At 37.6% G+C, this 19,486-nt stretch overlaps 1 protein-coding gene across 5 annotated transcripts in view; it reads right to left on the minus strand.

Moving 5' to 3' along the window:
* Positions 1-19,486, minus strand: part of HPSE2 (heparanase 2 (inactive)) — a 702,461-nt gene that overhangs the window by 636,363 nt on the left and 46,612 nt on the right. For 4 of the 5 annotated variants that reach the window (XM_049855686.1, XM_049855684.1, XM_049855685.1 and 1 more), the window contains exon 3: positions 6,078-6,239. In XM_049855686.1, the coding sequence (XP_049711643.1) occupies positions 6,078-6,239 (162 nt within the window). Of the gene's footprint in view, positions 1-756; positions 2,642-6,077; positions 6,240-19,486 lie in introns of those variants that run through there. The other variant, XM_049855688.1, reaches the window with a different exon arrangement.

Here is a 19,486-nt window from a genome sequence, read left to right on the forward strand (position 1 = left end):
TTTGTGAGTGACAGCAGGCAACAGGGGCACACAGTAAGCACCCAGTAAATAAATGCATGTTGAAAGCTGAATCAAAGTATTTTGCTTACCCATTCTCCCAACCAGGTAGAAAATGAACTGCCACAAATAAGCTCCTTCATTACACAAATAAACTCCTTCTCCTGATCCCTAATAAAGAAAGCTTAGCCCTTCCAAACCTAGGAATGATTTTGAATAAACCTGGAAATTCACTTGTGTTTAACCAGATTTCAAGATTAAGTCTTTTATTTTAACTCAGGAATTTTGAAATCCAGAATCACATTCATGAATTGAGAAGTTAAATGTGTGTACACATTGCTTTAAAAACACAGGCAAAATCCAAATAAGTGTGCTTCAATGGTTATGATGCTTACTAGTTTGAGTACCTGGAAAAATGGGTTAATACAGAGATTTCATTTATCAGCTACTTTAAAAAGTGTACCTTTCCTCATTGGATGGGCTAGTCTATAGTTTTTTTTATATTGAAAAATATCCCCAGAAAGTGTGGCATTCCGAATTTAGAACATACGTATATATACATGTGTCACTATCTGTAGCTCTCTGGAAGTATCTTCTATGGTGCTACAGCCCACATCACCCTATGTTAATAAAAATGCAAATAAATAGCACATGCTGCTGCATACTAACCACGTTTCAAGGTCATTTTTATATTTTACAATTTTAAATGTTGCTTTACTTTGTTTGATAAACTTGGGATTAAATGCTGGGGGGAAATACCTGATAAAATCTCTGATCTGGAGGCTTTAGTTGTGCTGCATAACCAGTTGCCCGCGCCTGGGTTCACGCTGATAGACAAATGTACCTCTCTTCCACTACAAAGCAAAAAGCTTATGAAGCAGATGTTTCCTTGTCCCCTGACACCACTGTAAAATGTGGTGCTACTATACAAAGTGGTTTGAAGGACGGCTTTGGATGACCTAAGAGAGAACTTGGCAAATGAGAGACATGAGGTTGATCCAAGCATCTGGGATGGAATGGAAGAAAACAGAATTTTAATGAAATGGTTTGTGCAAATAAGCTTTTAGCAGATTTACTCAGAGGAAATAAGGACAGGGCAATTAGTAAAATAGTGAAGCAAGTGGATTTCACAGGAGCTCAAAAGTAACAGCGAGTGGACGAACTCACTCTGAGAAGCTATAGGAGACATATAGAAAATTTTGAGAGTAGAAATGATTTATTCAAACCACTAATAAAAAAAATAATTTTCAAATAAATAGATGTTAGCAGAAATCACTTTAAACTTCTGTCAAATTGCCAAATTAGTAGCATAGACAGTTGTTAAGTAACAGTACAAATGAAGATCGCTTTAGGTTGGGATGGCCAAGAAAAATGCTGCAGAGGAAGAATTAGAATCTAAAATAGTGTTTTGTGCTTGGTTGCCTACTGTAGCCGTATACTTATCTAGAACTAGTCCACTGAACGTTATGGTTTAAGAAAACTAAAAGTTCTCATACCACAGGTTTGAGCCCTTTTGTTCAATTTAAGTTAGCAGAATGGGCCAAAACAAGGATGTACCTGACTCTTTTGCTCAATCCATTTGCCACCATTAAACAGTAAAGCTGGCCCACTGGAATCCCAGTCCAATTTGGGGCTTCTAAAGACCAAAGAAATAGGTACAAAACCAAAAGGGGAAGCCAGTAACATGACAAAAGTTCTTATAAGGGAATATTGTAAAGTGTCTTGAGTAATGCCATCTATCTATAATGGCTACACTTCGGGCTGCCTGCATATAGATGGTTGACTAGATGACTTCAAAGCACAAATAAATTTTTAAAAATTTGATGTCATTTCAGTATCATTCACTATGCTCTAAGTGTTATCCAGAATACTGCACATATATGGCATTCTTTGCTCTCCAGGGGTTTATGTTCTATATAAAATCCTAGAAAAGGTATTACCTTTTATGACTGGCTTTTAATTTTTATTTTCTGTTTTCCATTTGAGTGCAGTACAGGGATCCTCCACAAAAGTTCAATTTATACCTCAAAAAGAAAAAAAAAACTGAATCTGAACCTACGAAAGTTATTTAATAGAAGTCAATATTACCCCTGAATAAGAACTCTTCAAGTGAATTCATTCATTGTGAACACAGCAGAATATTTTCAATAAATATATAAAGCATTACTACATTAAGAACCATGTGAGCTCAGCAAGTGGCCATCTAAGATGCATCAATGGGTCTCAACCCACCTGGAGCAAAGAATAATGAAGAACACCAAAGACACAAGGTAATTATGAGGCAAAGAGGCAGAAAGGGCCACATAAACCAGAGACTACATCAGCCTGAGACCAGAAGAACTAGATGGTACCTGGCTGCAACCGATGACTGCCCTGACAGGCAACACAACAGAGAACCCCTGAGGGAGCAGGAGAGCAGTGGGATGAAGACCTCAAATTCTCATAAAAAGACCAGACAATGGTCTGACTGAGACTAGAAGGACCCAGGAGGTCATGGTCCCCAGACCTTCTGTTAGCCCAAGACAGGAACCATTCCCAAAGCAAACTCTTCAGACAGGGAGTGGACTGGACTATGGGATAGAAAATTACACTGCTGAAGAGTGAGCTTCTTGGATCAAGTAGATACACGAGACTATGTGGGCATCTTCTGTCTGGAGGGGAGATGGGAGGGTGGGGGGGGGTCAGAGGCTGGCCAAACGGACACAAAAATAGAGAGTAGAGGGAAGGAGTATGCTGTCTCATTAGGGGGAGAGCAATTAGGAGTATACAGTAAGGTGTATATAAATTTTTGTATGAGAGACTGACTCGATTTGTAAACTTTCACTTAAAACACACACAAAAATTTTTTTTTAATCTTTTAAAGTTAAAAAAAAAATCATGGGAGCGCAAAGTGTAAGACATGATACCTGTTCTCTCTTAAAAACTCCTACCCAACTCTCCCTCTCATTTGTCATTCCTTGAGAACAACACATTACCTGACATGCACAGTGATTAACACTATCACACTCAAGAAGCTGAAGGATAAGCATATATGTACATGCTGGTGAGTCAGGCTGAAAAGTGTAGCATAGGATTCATGACCATTTAAAATAACTCTATCACTGATGCCATACTGAAATTACTCCATAACCTTCCCGTAACCTTACAGTTTCCTTCAAAAACCCTGTAGGCTAGGTGAGGTTGACATTATTTCCAAAACCATGTAAATCATTCACATGAAAACATTACGACAAGTTCAAAACCATGTAAAAATACATGAAAACAACCCAGATTCCCAAAAATATGATGTAATAAGGAACACTTCAATGAAATGTATGCAAAGAATTGGATTAGTTTTCATTAACCTGGCTGTCACTAAGAGCTGTAGAATTATTTCCTTTTTAATTAAATGTTTAGAAGACCCTCTAATCCAGAATATAATTTTCCCTCATCTGAGGGGTGGCTGTTCAAGAGGGATCATCAGCTGGGATGCAGAACATGAAGGCGTTCCCCTCCCCTCAACGGCTGACAGTCACATTAGCTAAAGGTGTAATACCAAGAAAGAGGACTTGCTTGTGAGGTAAAAAAAAAAAAAATTGCTTGTGAGGTAGAGGACAATAATTACCATCTTAAACATGTTTTAACCACCTGACATTTCAATCACTTTATTATTTTTTTTATTATACTGACATTTCAATCACTTTATTAAATTTTTACTGTGATCTTAGTAGTCTCATCTTAAAAATAAAGAATGTACCACTAGCTAACAAAACCAAACCAAACAGTTAGGCTACACTGCTATATATACATGGACATGAAATTCTGTAAATAATTGCAGGGGGGATGTGAAAAAGTACTCTATTGCTGAGATTTTGGAGGCCCAGTTTCCTTATCCTGTTCCACTTAAATACTTTCAGTGTTTATATTTCAAACATTATGCCAGAGTTATACAAAGTAAGTGGAACATCACCAAGCAGAAATCCTGGAGTAGGTGTTCTGGATGTGTTGGTAAAGAAAGTCACTTCATTTCAGAGGTCTCTGCCCCTTCAACCTCACCCTCCTTACCAATATACATTCATCACCGAAAAGGGAAATATTTACAAAAGTTAGTTTAGTTATGTTTAAATATTATGTTTAGCTGTCTGGAGACCATGTTCTCAAGATTTATACAAGAAATCAAGGATTAAACTTCATAACAATTAGAAAACCACGCTGTGTAAAATCAAAGACTTAGTTAAAGGACATTAAATAGTTTTACCATTGGCTCTAAATTGAAATGACTCCATCTCTTCCCAACACCTGGAACCAAAACCTTTTGAACTTTAATGTAAACAAACCAGGGCACACCAAATGCTCTGTCTACGGCAAGGTACCACCTCTGCAGGCATTTGGGTGAAAAATGTGGAAAATGCCTGAGAACTCTTTGAAGCAGCTTGGGAGAAGTGAGAGCAGGAAAGAGGCTCTTCTCTAGGGTAAGTTTGTTTAGTGGAAAGTAAGCAAGTTGTCAGGGTAAAAGTTGACAATGTTGATTCCAACAGTTTGAACTAGGAATAAACATCCAAAGGGATTATGTTACTGAGAATTAGAAAAGATTCCATTGAACTCAATAGAACACTTGTGTTTTCAAAGATAATATGCCTTCAAGCTACATTCTGGATTCACAGTTTAGGGTTAGAATTACCCTAAGCCCTTTCGATGCCACATTAAAGAAAACAGGGTCTGACTCCTCTACTATATGCCTTAAAAATATTAGTATAAGGAAGGGATAAAAATATTTTATACCTAATAACTGAACTTGAAAATACTAAATACATGTACGTACACAAATGTGGGACAGACTGAAAAGAAATTTGGAGAGAAATATATGTTCTTCTCAAACATCTAAAACTTAAACCCAGTTTCACTAACCAATTTAGGAAAATACATGCATTGGTCATAAATCACTTTCAAGTTTTCCCTCCTTAACGAACTATCAAACCAGAGCTCACATTTATGAAACCCATAATCCTCTTCTCTGCTCACAAAAGCCACGTTTAAATCTGGCTTTCATCTCATGGTGTTGGGTTTTCCACCAGGTACAGAAGAAAAGTTGGAAGAGTCTTATGCTTTTTCAAAAGCAAAACAATTTGGTTGCCACTCAGCAATTCCTGGTGAAATGCCAAGAAGCCTGTAAAAAAAAGTTAAAATTTTCCTAATCTGGAGTTTAAAAAAGTAAGCGTGAGTTGTTTGCAGCCTGTCAGATGTTCCATCTTTTTATTTTTTTTAATATTCATAAACAAGGGAAAAGACATGCTTTTGGTTAGTTAACATTTATTTAGATCAATACAATGCAGGTCTTCAGGGCATCCCCTCAAGAAAATGGAGGTAAGTTGCAGGGCTCTTCTTAGTTCATCCAAAATCCTTAATGATTTTCACATTAGAGTCTGCTATTACATTCTTTTTCAAACCTGACAGAGACATGCAACTCACATGCTCTTTACCAGAAAGTTTGCAGGCAGCCCTGCAAAAAGTTGTTTCTTCTTGGAGTTCTCACACATACTCACTTTCCTCCTAGAACCAAGGATGTAAGGGAGTGTGACTGTCTCATAGCCTTTTCGCTCTTAAAAAGAAAGTCAAATTCCCCAGATATTTTCAAACTCCACCAGGAATAGAACATTCTCAGCTCTGCCTGAGGATCATTATCTCTTTTACATTTCGTCTTTATATTCACTGGGTTCATAGAAAGGGCATACACAGAAAAAGGAAAATAGCTGCTTCTTAAGAGACACCAAATTTAGTAATTCTCTCAAATCTACTGGCACACATCTAGAAAGCCATATTTTTACAAGGCTTCATTAGGTTTTCATTGGTTCTGCCTTTTGAGAACACACATGCTGAATTGCCCATAACCTCAAGCCAAAATACATTTGCAGACTACAAGAAATACTTGTTATAGGAAGACAAGAGTTATCACAATTAAACAAAGGGATATGCTGGGTGAGGACAGAAAGGGGTGGACTCATTTGGATCCCTTTCTGGTGTCTCCCAAGCATCATGCTGCTAACTGATAAAACCATCAATCTATGGAGCTCTAAGACTTCAGCTGACTCCAGTAGCCTTACCTGTTAATATGAGATTACTGTAAGTATTGGAGAATTGCTCCTTTAGAAGAACCAGGTACATCTGAGCTGCCTTCTCCCTTTGGAGCTCCAGCATAACATCGGGGTGCTGGGCAATCTTGCAACCTTTCTGTTTATCCAAGGCAACATCACTTCGAACAATGTCTACAAAAAGAAAGGAAGAAGGCAGGCAGCAAAAACAAAAACAAATTAAAAAAAAAAATACATCAAAGTCTTGTTTCACTCAAAAGAGTGACAAAAGTTAGAAACTACCAGTATTTTCACCAGACTGAAGAGATTCAGAGGTAATAAACCTGAAGGGTCTTGAACCCTATAATACATCCTACAGAGTGCTGGTCATTTCCAAATTCTTTGGAGATTTTTCTGTTTCCTACCTCTCTCTGACCTTATTTAAGATTCTTACTCCTCCAGTCTCTTTCTCAGCCCATGTCCAGGACTTATTTACCCTGAGGCCTTTTCTTTACATATTTTACCACTCTCCACAGGGAAAAATAATACAGCTTTGTCTGTACACTTGTGACTACAAGGGTCATTTCCTCCACCTCATGCCATAGCACCAGATGACCACTCCACAATGCGTATCCAGGATACTTGGCCTATTTTTAAGTTCACCTCTCAGCCAGTCTTGTTTCAAGTTAGGGCTGCCACTTTGTGGGTGGGTTAGCTGTGGTTTTCTCCTGCTATTATTCATGTACTTCTAGGAAAATAGCTTCATTCTGACTCAGTAATCTCTCTTTCAACCCAGGAATATTATTTAGGTCTCTTATGTGAGCAATAGAAGGTCTAGAGTCACTTTGTAGATTTGCCTCTTTACCAGTTATTTTCCCATTAGCGATGGGCTGCTTTTTACTCTTAATTGGATTTTACTCAAAGCAGATGCATTCTCCAGAAAATAGCCTTTCTCAGAAAGAAACATTCACCTAGAATGCTTCCCGCTTAACAGGGAGCTTTCATGCCCTGAAGTTATTTGCTTACTTTTACAAATTAAAACATAATTCAAGTGATTCTTCTGGGAACAAATGATACTGTCAGCAGCAATCTGGATGGCAATTCTAGAAATTTTCAAGCTCTGGGCATCTAACTGAAGGATTTAGTAGAAAGACCTTAAAAATAACCACTCTGCCACTGTTGATATCAATGGCTTTGGAAGAGAAAAAAACTAATGGCCAGGTTGATGGTACCAATTGTTGGCTCTCTGAGCAATGCTCAATGACACTAGGAGAAAATAGGGTATATAGCATGAAGGGTGGAGCAACGTGCTGGACAAGTAATCTTCAGGCCCCAAATCAATAGAGCCCTAAAAAAAGGAGCCCAGATGGCATGGATGAACCTTGAAAACATCATGCTAAGTGAAAGAAGCCAGGCACAAAAGGATAAATAAAAGCAGAGAAGGACAAATATTGTTTAACTGCACTCATGTGAACTATCTAAAATAGGCAAATGCATACAGACAGAAAGTAGATTAGTGGTTTCCACGGGCTGGGTGGGGACAAAGGAGAATAGGGAGTTGTTGCTTAATAGTTACAGAGCTTCTGTTTGGAGCGATGAAAAAGTTTTGCAGATAAATAGTGGTAATGGTTGCAAAACCTTAAATGCATACTACTAAGTGAAAAAGCCTGTCTCAAAAAGCTAAGTAACAGTATGATTCCAACTGTATGACATTCTGCAAAAGGCAAAACTACAGAGTCAGTGAAAAGATCAATGGTTGCCAGGGGTCAAGGAGAGGGATGAACAGGTGGAGCTACAGGACATTTTTTAGGGCAGAGAAACTACATATTGTAAGGATAGACACATGACATTAAGCATTTGTCAAAACCCATAGGACTATACAACACAAAGAGTGAACCCTTATATAAACTATGGACTTCAGTTAATAATAATGTATCAATATTGATTCATCAATTCCAACAAATGTACCACAGGCATGCAAGATGTTAACAGCAGAAGCAATGTTGTGGGGGGCGGGAGTGTGAATGAGCACACTCTGCACTTTCTGTACAACTTTTCTGTAAACCTAAAAACTGTTCTGAAGAAATTAAGTCTATTAAAGAGAGAGAGAAAAGCCCAGATATAAAATATAAATCCACGACTATGAAGGTTAGGATGTGTGGGACACGAAGATTAGCCAGGTGTGGAAATGGTCCTCATTAATTCTTAGACGAAAACAGGAGCTAGCTGGAAATAATGCAGTATGTATGCCTAAGCATATTTAGGCTAATTTCTAAAGTGAAATCACTTAACAAAAGTAACTAATTTCATAGGTTTTCTGAGGCTCGAATACAAAATTAGGATAAATTCATTCAAAGACACACTCTAGTTTTTAAAACCATCCAATAGAAGGCAGAAAGAATATAGTTTGTGTTTATTTAAATTACACTCTACAAAACTTTTAAATCCCATTGTCTCATTGAATCCTTCCAAACAATCCGAAGAAATTATGTGGCAAACATTGTTGATTGGCTGACCGAAACATGAAACACAATTCCTTCTCCCTTGCTTTCCTCTAATGTAGAGACTGAAGATCTAAAATATACAATTTCCCAAATTACCTTGTAGCAAGAGGTAGTCATGTAACACGGCTCTGGCCAAGGAGCTACAGGCAGACATCCCTAATGAAAACTTCCCTTGCCAAGTTAAAAGACAAAGTCTCACCAAGAGAAAACCAGCTTTTCCCTTTGGCCTTTTGGTTCTTCCTATTCTTTATGCCTGGAACACAGGCATGAGGCCTGGAGTTATAAGAGCTATTTTGTGGCAATTAGGCAAGCAGCATGAGGGCAAAGGACTACACACTAAGGATGGTGTAACAGAAACATGGAAAGAGCCTAAATCTCTAATGTCTTTGTTGAGCTACTAAATTTGTGCTAGATAGCCCATTTCTTAAATGCTTATTATGTGAGACAAATGGACAATTTATATAAGCCTCTGGTAGTCAGGTTACTTGTTTTTTGCAATCCTAACCTGATCCTGTAATCCTAAATGACAAAGAAGAAATACTATTATTCCTATTTTATAAATAAGGAAACTGAGGTCCACTGTGGAGTTTAAGTGACTTGCTCAAGTTCACAGAGCATATCAAAAAAAAAAAAACACATTGCCGTCGCATTGATTCCAACTCATGGTGACACCATATAGGATGGAGTAGAACTGCCCTATAGAGTTTCCAAGGAGCAGTTGGTGGATTCGAACTGTCAGCCTTTTGGTTAGCAGTCATAGCTCCCCATAGCTCTTAACCACTGCGCAACCAGGGCTCCTCATCCAGAAATTTTCAAAGTTAAGTCCAGCGCTCTTTCCACTAAACCCTAGAAGTTATTCCTACATATAAACTCATAAGCTTAATACTGGAAGCACAGTAAATAACAGAGGGGAACTAAAAAAGAAAAACCAAATTGTGCTATTATAGTAGTGTACCATAGACTGTCTATCTGGAAAGGAAATATGGATGTTACTTTCTCAGAAAAGATTACAAAAGTTGTACCAAAATATACTATAAAGGGTGAAGGGAAGTTTCAATTATTCTGAGATTTTCTGATAGAAATATAATTCAAAGAGTAGAATACCCTCTAAACTCTCTACTTTCTATTTAATAAATTCATGCTCAGAAGGCAGAATAAAGCAACAATTATAACTGACACCCTCAACATCATTCCAACTGGAAGCTTGAAATAAAGTGACCATATTATCTTAATATTATAAACAGAAAAGAATAACATGGACATGCCCAAACATATATTCTAGACTTTAGAAAAGTACATTTTAAAAATGATTGGGGGAAAAAAGGTTTTTTACCCTAATCAGTTTTAAATTGTATTTATGACTAAGACAAACACAATGAAAGGATACTTAACAATGGTGCATATGGTTGTATTCTGGAGGAACAGTTAATATCACAGATGATAGAATCAAAATTCAAAATTATCTTGGCAACCTAGAAACTTGGGCTAAAATACCCATGGTGGAAGGTGAAGACATAAACACAAAATCCTGTATTTACACTGCAAATTAATTACATAAGATGAGAAGGCCAGTGCAGATGGAAGCTCATGTATTTAAGATCTTCTTAAGATTTGTAGGTTTTAGTTGAATACAAGCTTAGCTTAACATAAGTCAATGCTGTGATATTGCTGCCAAGAATATTAATGCAATCTTAGACTAAATTAATAGAATGAGAACATAGCTATACTACATTCCATGCCAGTCAAGGGTAGCATAGCAAAGAGTTTGAAGTCAAGGAGACATCACTTGAAACCCTGGTCTGGTCACTTATTAGTGGCAGAAGTGACAAAAGAAAGCAACCTCTCTGAGACTCAGTTTCTTCATTCACTGTTAATTTAAAATACATAAAGGGCTTTAGCCCTGTGCCTGCTGTATAGTTTACCACCTTTTGGTTAGCAGCCAATCTCATAGCTGCTGTGCCACCAGGGCTCACAATAAAGGGTAGTAAAATTATTAATTTTGTTGTTAGGATCCTATTCTGGTAATATATTTATTTCCAGCTGTAATGTTTTCTGAAGGATACTGATCATCTAGAGTGCTTAAGTACCAAAATGGGAAGTAATTTTTATTTCTAAAATCAGGTTAAAAAACTGAGGGTAATGAGGCTGGCAAAGAAAAAACTAAAAAAAAAAAGACTTGCTTTCATAAAGAAGAGATAGTTTATTTATCCTTTACAAATCCAGAAAGCCAAACATTATGGGAGTAGCCAAAAGACAAACATACTGTTCAGTTCCACATGAGAAAACTTTGAAGTAACAGAAGCTGTCACATAAGGAAAAGGGTTACTTAGGTTGGAGGGAGCTTCTTGTCCCTGGAGATATTCAGACAGAGGCTGAGTAACACAGGCACAATAGAATGATTCTAGTATAGGGATTAAACCTGCTAGGCACAGGACTAGGTATTTCACCTACATTATGTGAGGCAATATGGCTAAAGGCACAGGCATTGAATTTAAACATATTCAAACTTAGTTCCCTGCTCCAAATGCCTTTCCTCATTTTTGAAAATTACAAAACAAACAGCATATATATATATATACTTTTTTTTATTGTACTTTAGATGAAGGTTTACAGAACAAACTAGTTTATCTTTAAACGGTTAGTACACGTATTGTTTTATGACATTGGTTAACAACCCCATGACATGTCAACACTCTCCCTTCTGAACCCTGGGTTCCCTATTACCAGCTTTCCTGTCGCCTCCTGCCTTCTAGCCCTTGCCCCTGGGCTGGTAAGCCCCTTTAGTCTCATTTTGTTTTATGGGCCTATCTAATCTTTGGTTGAAGGGTGAGCCTCAGGAGTGACTTCTTTACTCAGCTATAAGGGTGTCAGGGCCATACTCTCAGAATTTCTCCAGTCTCTGTCAGGCCAGTAAGTCTGGTCTTTTTTTGTGAGTTAGAATTTTGTTCTCCTTTTTCTCCAGCTCTGCCTGGGAACTCTACTGTGATCCCTGTCAGAGCAGTCAGTGGTGGTAGCTGGACACCATCTAGTTGTACTGGACCCAGTCTGGTGGAGGTCATGGTAAATGTGGTCCACTAGTCCTTTGAATTAATCTTTCCATTGTATCTTCAGTTGTTTTTTTTTTTAATTCTCCCATGCCGCACGGGGGTGAGACCAGTGGAGTATCTTATATGGCTGCTCACAGGCTTTTAAGACCCCAGATGCTACATATTTTCTTTATAAACTATGTTATGGCACTCAAGCTAGTTGTTCCCCAGGATCATGGTCCCCACAGCCCTCAGCCCAGCAATTTGGTCCCTCAGGGAGTTTGGATGTGTCTATGGTGCTTCTATGACCTTGCCTTGTACAAGTTGTGCTGGCTTCCCCAGTATTGTGTACTGTCTTATCTTTCACCAAAGTTACCACTTATATATTGTCTATTTAGTGTTTTTCCATCCCTACCCCTCCCCTCCCTCGTAACCATCAAAGATTGTTTCTTTTTGTGTGTAAACCTTTTCATGAGTTTTTATAGTAGTGGTCTTATACAATATTTGTCCTTTTGTGATTGACTTATTTCACTCAGCATAATGCCCTCCAGATTCATCCATGTTATGAAATGCTTCCCAGATTCATCACTGTTCTTTATCGTTGTATAAATACTCCACTGTGTGTATATACCATAGTTTGCTTATCCATTCATTTGTTGATGGGAATCTAGGTTGTTTCCATCTTTTTGCTACTGTGAACAATGCTGCAATGAATATGGGTGTGCATATGTCTATTCATTTCACAGCTCTTATTTCTCTAGGATGTATTCCTAGGAGTGGGATTGCTGGATCATATGGTATTTCTACTTCTAGCTTTCTAAGGAAGCGCCATATCATTTTCCGAAATAGTTGTATCATCTCGCATGCCCACCAGCAGTGCATGAGAGTTCCGATCTCCCCACAGCCACTCCAACATTTGTTATTTCCTGTTTTTTTGATTTGTGCCAGTAATGTTGGGTGAGATGGTATCTCATTGTGGTTTTAATTAGCATTTCTCTAATGGCTAGTGATCGTGAGCGTTTCCTCATATATCTGTTGGCCGCTTGAATGTCTTCTTTGATGAAGTATCTGTTCATTTTCTTTGCCCATTTTTTAATTGGATTGTCTTTTTGTTGTAGAGGTGTTGGATTTTCCTGTAGATTTTAGAGATTAGACCTTTGTCTGATTTGTAATAGCCAATATTTTTTTCCCAGTCTGTAGATTCTCTTTTTACTCTTTTGGTGAAGTCTTTTGATGAGCATACATGTTTGATTTTTAGAGGATTCCAGTTATCTAGCTCATCTTCTGGAGTTTGTGTGTTGTTGGTTATGGTTTATATCCTGTCAATGCTGTGTATTAGGGCCTCTAGCATTGATCCTATCTTTTCTTCTGTGATCTTTATAGTTTTGGGCTTTATATTTAGATCTTTGATCCACTTTGAATTAGTTTTTGTATATGATGTGAGGTATGGGTCCTGTTTCATTTCTGTGCAGATGGGCATTCAGATTTGCTAGCACTATTTATTAAAAAGACTGTCTTTTCCCTACTTGGTGGACTTTGGACCCTTGTTGAAGATCAGGTGACCATAGATGGATAGGTTTACATCTGGGTTCTCAATTCTGTTCCATTGGTCAATGCAGCTGTCATTGTACCAGCACCAGGCTGTTTTGGCTACCATAGCTGTATAGTACATGCTGAGGTCAGGTAGTGGAAGTTCTCCTACTTTATTCTTCAGTAGTGCTTTACTAATCTGGGGCTTCTTCCCTTTCCATATAAAGTTAATGATTTCCATCTCTTTAAAGAATGCTTTCGGTATTTGGATCGGGATTGTATTGTATTTGTAAATCGCTTTTGGTAGAATTGTCATTTTCACAATCAAACAGCATATTTTTAATGAGTTATGAGTGACAGGAACATATTAGGCACTCAATAAGTGCTGGTTGTTTTAGGGGTTGCTAACAATAATATTAAGCAACAATTCTAAAAATTTCACAGTTACTATTGGAGAATACTGTTATTCCCATAGGGCATCTTCAATTGAAAGATTTATGGCTGTACAAAAACTTATGCTTTTCTTGTCTTCTTTGCCAGGCATAATAGAAATAACAAAGACTCAAAGTGAGAAGACTTAAGTATGAATTTCTACTGATTTACCAAATACCTATGAAACCACAGACTAATAACATTGCTATACCTTGGTTTCTTTTCTGATATACAAAACTGGGAAGTTGGTGGGCTGGATGATCTCTAAATCTCTACATTTCCCCTGCTAGCTCTCCCCTTTTTGCTGCTATTCTTTGTTGTTACATGACTAAAATAGTTCCAAATTTTGCTCCAAATTTAAAGGTATTCATATATCCTCTCTCCATCTGCCCCTACGATCTCTACCTTGATATGTAGTTCTGGAGTTCCAAAAACCTAACACATACCCTGAGACAAGAAACAAGGGAGAGAGCATATTGTGCCAAAGTTGATGTTCTAGTATCAAGTGATTGTCCATAATTACTTCTGAAAGTATAAAGTATGGCTGACAAGGAAATAGAATAGTAGTGATTGTGTTTTGTTTTTTTTTCTTTCCGCTATACCTTTCCCCACCCTTCAATCAACCAGTTAGTAACCTCTGATCCTTCTTCGCCACTTCATCCTTGGGTTGCTCTGTTTCCCCTACTCTTACTCCTGTATGTGCTTTGTTCAAACCTCTCACCTTTTTCCCTCAGCATCATCTGTCTCCCCTCAACATCTGGCCATGCACTGCATACAGCATGAAGGAGGTGTTCAATAAATATGTATTTATGATGGAGTAATGATGCCTGCCTTATTCTTTTTTCCCCTTCAACACTTGAAAACATTTAGAGCTTCCCCCCTTAGTTTACACTCTTCTTCTCTCCCCACACAACTATCGACATCTACAGCAAGTAAAAACCAGGCCTACGAGTAGGACTTTTGGCTAAGGAAAGTGAAGACTCTTCCCAAAAATGTATATATATAAACTAGACAAAATTATCAAAAACAACCATTCAGGTAAGGTTGCCAGATAAAATACAGGACATTAATTAAATTTGAATTTTAGATAAACAACAAATAATTGCCTACAGCAATTATTACTGTGAGGTATAATGGTGATTTTTTATTTTTCTCATTCCTTCAACATTTATTAATTGGAATTCTGTAAGGAAAAGTTATGTCTTCTCCATTTACTTATGTATTTATTCAATCATTTGTTTACATCAGTATGGACTTATGGATATGTATTTTATTCTTTAGGTTATAATCTATCATCATCTTTATTTACTTTCTCGTTCACATTGCTCCAGCTTTGACTATTGGGAGCTCTTTCAGGTCAGCTTCTGTATCCTTTTAAAAACATACTCCCATCTCTTTTTTTTTTTTTTTAAAGCATTTCCTTACTTTCTGGTATCACAAGACGTTCCAGGATCATCTTGTATTTCCCTTGCCCTAGCCCTGGAATTGGAAACTTCTCCAAAAAGCTCTAATTCCTTTTTTTGGAGAATGTATTTAGAAACCAAGATCTGGGCACTACATATGCTTATTGCTACAACAGCTTCACGGGAAAAAAGATGTGGAGATCTGCTCCCATAAAGATTACAGCCTGGGAAACTCTATGGGGCAGTTCCACGCTGTCATACAGGGTCACTGTGAGTCGGAATTGACTCGACAGCACACAACAACAATAACAACTGAAGTGTTACTGCTTCTAGCTCTTCTCAGGAGATAGAGGTAGGAAACGTACATACGTATACTAACATATACACACAAATCCATATTTATTTCTGTATCTACCTGTATATCTATTGAGAGATAATAAAAAGAACACATTAGTTCATATTGATGCCTCCAAGTCCAATCCAACACCAAAGGGCTCATTTTAGCATTCCCATTTGCTTATTTGTATCTTCTTCCTCTGATGGTGAGAAACCTGGTTCTCACCAACTACAATATATTTACTTATTTAATCAATCGTAGCATACTTGCAAAGTAGTTTCAGAATTGCTAGCCCACAGCAATTTCCCTATGAGAAAAAATTCATCAACTACAGGATTGTGTTTTTGTACAGCTCCACCCCCAACCCCCGCCCCCAAGGTTTGCAGTATCCAGTCAAATAAAGTTACTTAGGTCAGCTCCTTTCCTTTCTAGGCCTTCCGTGTGGTTATGTCATTCATTGTAATACAGTTAGATTCATTTGTCAAATCTACTTTCCACCTCAGGCTCCGGAACCTGTTCCAGGATCCCACATTGCATTTAGCTTTTGTATATCCTCAGTCTCCTCCAAACTGTGACAGTCCCTCAGTCTTTCCTCGTCCCTCAAGACCTGACATTTTTGAAGATACTGGTCAGATATTTTGTAGACTGTCCTTCAATTTGGGTTGTCTGATATATTTTCATAGTTAAAATAATATCCTGGTGGATTTTTTTTTTAATTTGAAGACAGTAAAATTCATTCTTTATCGTGTAAAGTTCTGTGAGTTTTCACAAATGCATAGACCCAGGTATTCATTAGCACATTACTATACAAAACCATTCAATCACGAAAAAATTTCCTAGTGCTACTCCTTCATTGTCAACCTCTCCCCTCATCCACAACCCTTGGCAAATGCTGATCTATTCTTTTATCCCTATAGCTTTGTCTTTTCCAGAATGTCATATAAATGGAATAATATAATACGTAGGCATTGGTATATGGCTTCTTTCACTTAGCAAAATGCATTTAGGATTCATCCATGTTGTTCTGAATCAAGAGCTAGTTCCTCTATTGCTGAACAGTATTCTACTAAATGGATATACTGCAGTTTGTTTATTCATGCATTCATCCATTGAAGGAAATCTGGGTTGTTTTCAGTTTGGGGCAATTATGAATAAAGCTTCTATAAATACTTACATACAGGTTTTTCTGTGAACATACATTTTCAGTTCAGTTGGGAAAATTTCTAGGAACAAGGCTATATGGCCATATAATAAGGGTATGCTCAACTTTATAGGAAACCGCCAAACTCTTCCAGGGTGGCTACATTATTTTGCATTTTTGCCAGCATTGGATCACAGTTCCAGTTGCTCTGCAGCCTCGTCAGCACTTAGTGTTGTCAGTTTTTTGCTTGTTAGCCATTGTAACAGATTTGAAGCAGTATCTCAGTGTGGCTTAATTTGTACAATACGACAATGATGTTGAACATATTTTCTATCCATATTTCTTTGTTGTAAAGTATCTATTCATATTTTTGCCTAATATTTTATGCAGTTATTTATTTCCTATTTGTTTAATTTTGAGAATTCTTCATATGTTCGGGATATACAGCGGTTATCAGATTTGTAATTTCAAAATATTTTCTTCCAGTCTGTGGCTTCTCTTCTTTATTCTCTCTACAGGGTCTTTCACAGAGCAGAAGTTTTTAATTTTGATAATGTCCAATTTATCAATTTTTTTCTTTTATGGATCATACTTTTGGTGTCATATCTACCAATGATATGATACCAATTCCAACTGCAGACAGGTTTTCTCCTACCTTTTCTTTTAGGAGTTTTATTAGTTTTGTGTTTTACATCCAGGTCTATGATCCTTTTTGAATTTATTTTTGCACAAGGTGTGAGGTATGTTTCAAGGCTCATCTTTCATACAGGAACTTCCAATTGTTCCATCACCATTTGTTGAAAAAACTGTTCTGTCTCTATTGAATTGTCTTTACACCTTTGTCAAAAATCAGTTGACAACATTTGTGTAGGTCGATTTCTGGGCTATTTTATTCCGTTGATCTGTGTTTATCCTTTGGCCAATGCAACACTCCCTTAATTACCATAGCTTTATATTAAGTCTTGAAATCAGGTAACGAGTCCTCCAGCTTTGTTATTCTTTTTCAGAATTGTTTTACCTATTCTAGTTCTTTTGCCTTTCCATATTATTTTAGAATCAACTTGTCAATATCTACAAAAAAGCTTCCTGTGGTTTTGATTGGGTCGAATTGAATCTTGTCCCTGATTTATAAAAATGCAACTGGCGTTGGTATACAGACCTGGAATCCAGCAATCCTGATGAACTCTTATTATTTTTAATCATTGCTATCTAGATGCTCTTGAATTCATTTTGTAAACAATTATGTCTTCTAATAACAGGTTTGTTTCTTCCTTCTCAATTCTTGTATATTTTATTGCTTTTACTTTCCTTATTTGTTGGGAGACATAGAACTCTTGCATTTCTGCATGTCTTACATTCAGAGACTGTAACTGCCTTTGTTCCACATTATCTTTTCAAGGATGTTTGTACAGTGAAAAGCTCTGGAAGATACAGTGTCTCTCTCCAGAGCAAAGGCCAGGCATGCTTACTGCCCAATATAATAAAGACAATATTTCCCTCCAAAATAAAGACTGGGCGTGTTTACTTCCTGTTATAAAAGATTCAGGTTCCCTAAGCTCAGGGCTACCCTCCTGTAATGTAACACATATCATGTGCAGGTATCACCTAGCCCACCTCCTATTAACCTATGGGAATTGGGGCTCAAGGAAACCAGTGCAAATAAAATTGCTGATGCTCTAGCTGCTGCTATGGCTGTGAATAAAAATCCTTTGTACCTGACACAGGAGTCTCATAACTTCTGCCAGGTCCATGGAACTTTGGCAGGTTACCTTGTTAGCTTTCAAGGAAGGTAAAACCTCAGGCTCTTAACGGTTATTAACAGTATTGTTCTGGCTAGAATTTCCAATACAGAGGCGTCCTTGTAGGCATCCTTGGCTTCTTCCTGGTTTTAAAGGGAATGCTTCTAACATTTCATCATTATGTATAAAAATTTATTTAGGTTCTCAGTAGATACCCTTCTTCAGACTAAGAGCAGTGGTTAAAAAATCTCTTAATGCATTTAATTTGGGAAATTGTTGTCTTAGTTGTCTAAAAGAGTTGGCATAGCTTTCAAAAGTGACTCTCCTTGGAATCAAAAAAATAGAAGAAATTTCTAGGAGGGAGATACTGGAATTTCAGGCAGCAAAGTTCTTCAACATGTACTGCCCTGCAGGGAATTTTACATTCATGAACCCCACCCCCACCCACTGGATACCAATAGTGTCCTCCCTAGTCTTAATGACTGAAATACTCCCAAATTTTTCCAAATGTCCTTTAGAACAAGGATAGGCAAACTTCTTCTACGAAGAGTCAGACAGTAAATGTTTTGGCTTTGCAGGCCATATCATCACCATTGCAACTACTCAACTCTGCTGTGTGGTGCAAAAGCAGCCACAGACAGTATGTAAATGAATGGGTATGGTTGTGTTCCAATAAAACTTTACAAAAACTGGAGATAGCAGATTTTGGCCTTCAAGCTGTACTTTATTGACTCCTGCACTAGAGAAAAGAGTAGAACTCCCTCAAAGTTCACAGATAAGGAAACTGAGGCCAGGGATGAAGTGATTTTTCCAAAGTTGCACAGCCATTGTGTACCAAGCAAGGTCTAGAACCCAGGCCGCCTGACTGCTGGTGCTCTTTCTACTACATCACTCAGCAAAGCCAATAATATCCTGGTAGAATCTGTCTCAGCAAGTATTTTTATCTACTTCTACTAAATGTATGCAAGTAAACATGGAAACTTGGCAGATGTCCATGAATATTCAAGTTTTTGCTCCAGCTCCCGCCTCTGCGGCCTTCAGTATTTCCTCAGTTTTTCTTCATTCACAGATGAAGACGCCATTGTTCCAGCTCAAGAATGTTCATGAAAACATTCAATACAACTGGACTAGAGAATGAACCCAGAAGCAGAACCTTTCCAGAACTCAACATATGTAACTCATTCACCTACTAAATATTTCTTAGGCCCTCCTCAGTATTGATGACAGCCCTTATTTTTCATCCGTACCCTAGGACTCGTACACAATCAACTTGAACACTATTTTCAAGTGAGAGTCTCTGCAGAATCTTATCTAATACTAATCTATATGA

The sequence above is a fragment of the Elephas maximus genome, chromosome 16 (genome assembly GCF_024166365.1).
Source record: "Elephas maximus indicus isolate mEleMax1 chromosome 16, mEleMax1 primary haplotype, whole genome shotgun sequence".
NCBI lineage: Eukaryota > Metazoa > Chordata > Mammalia > Proboscidea > Elephantidae > Elephas > Elephas maximus.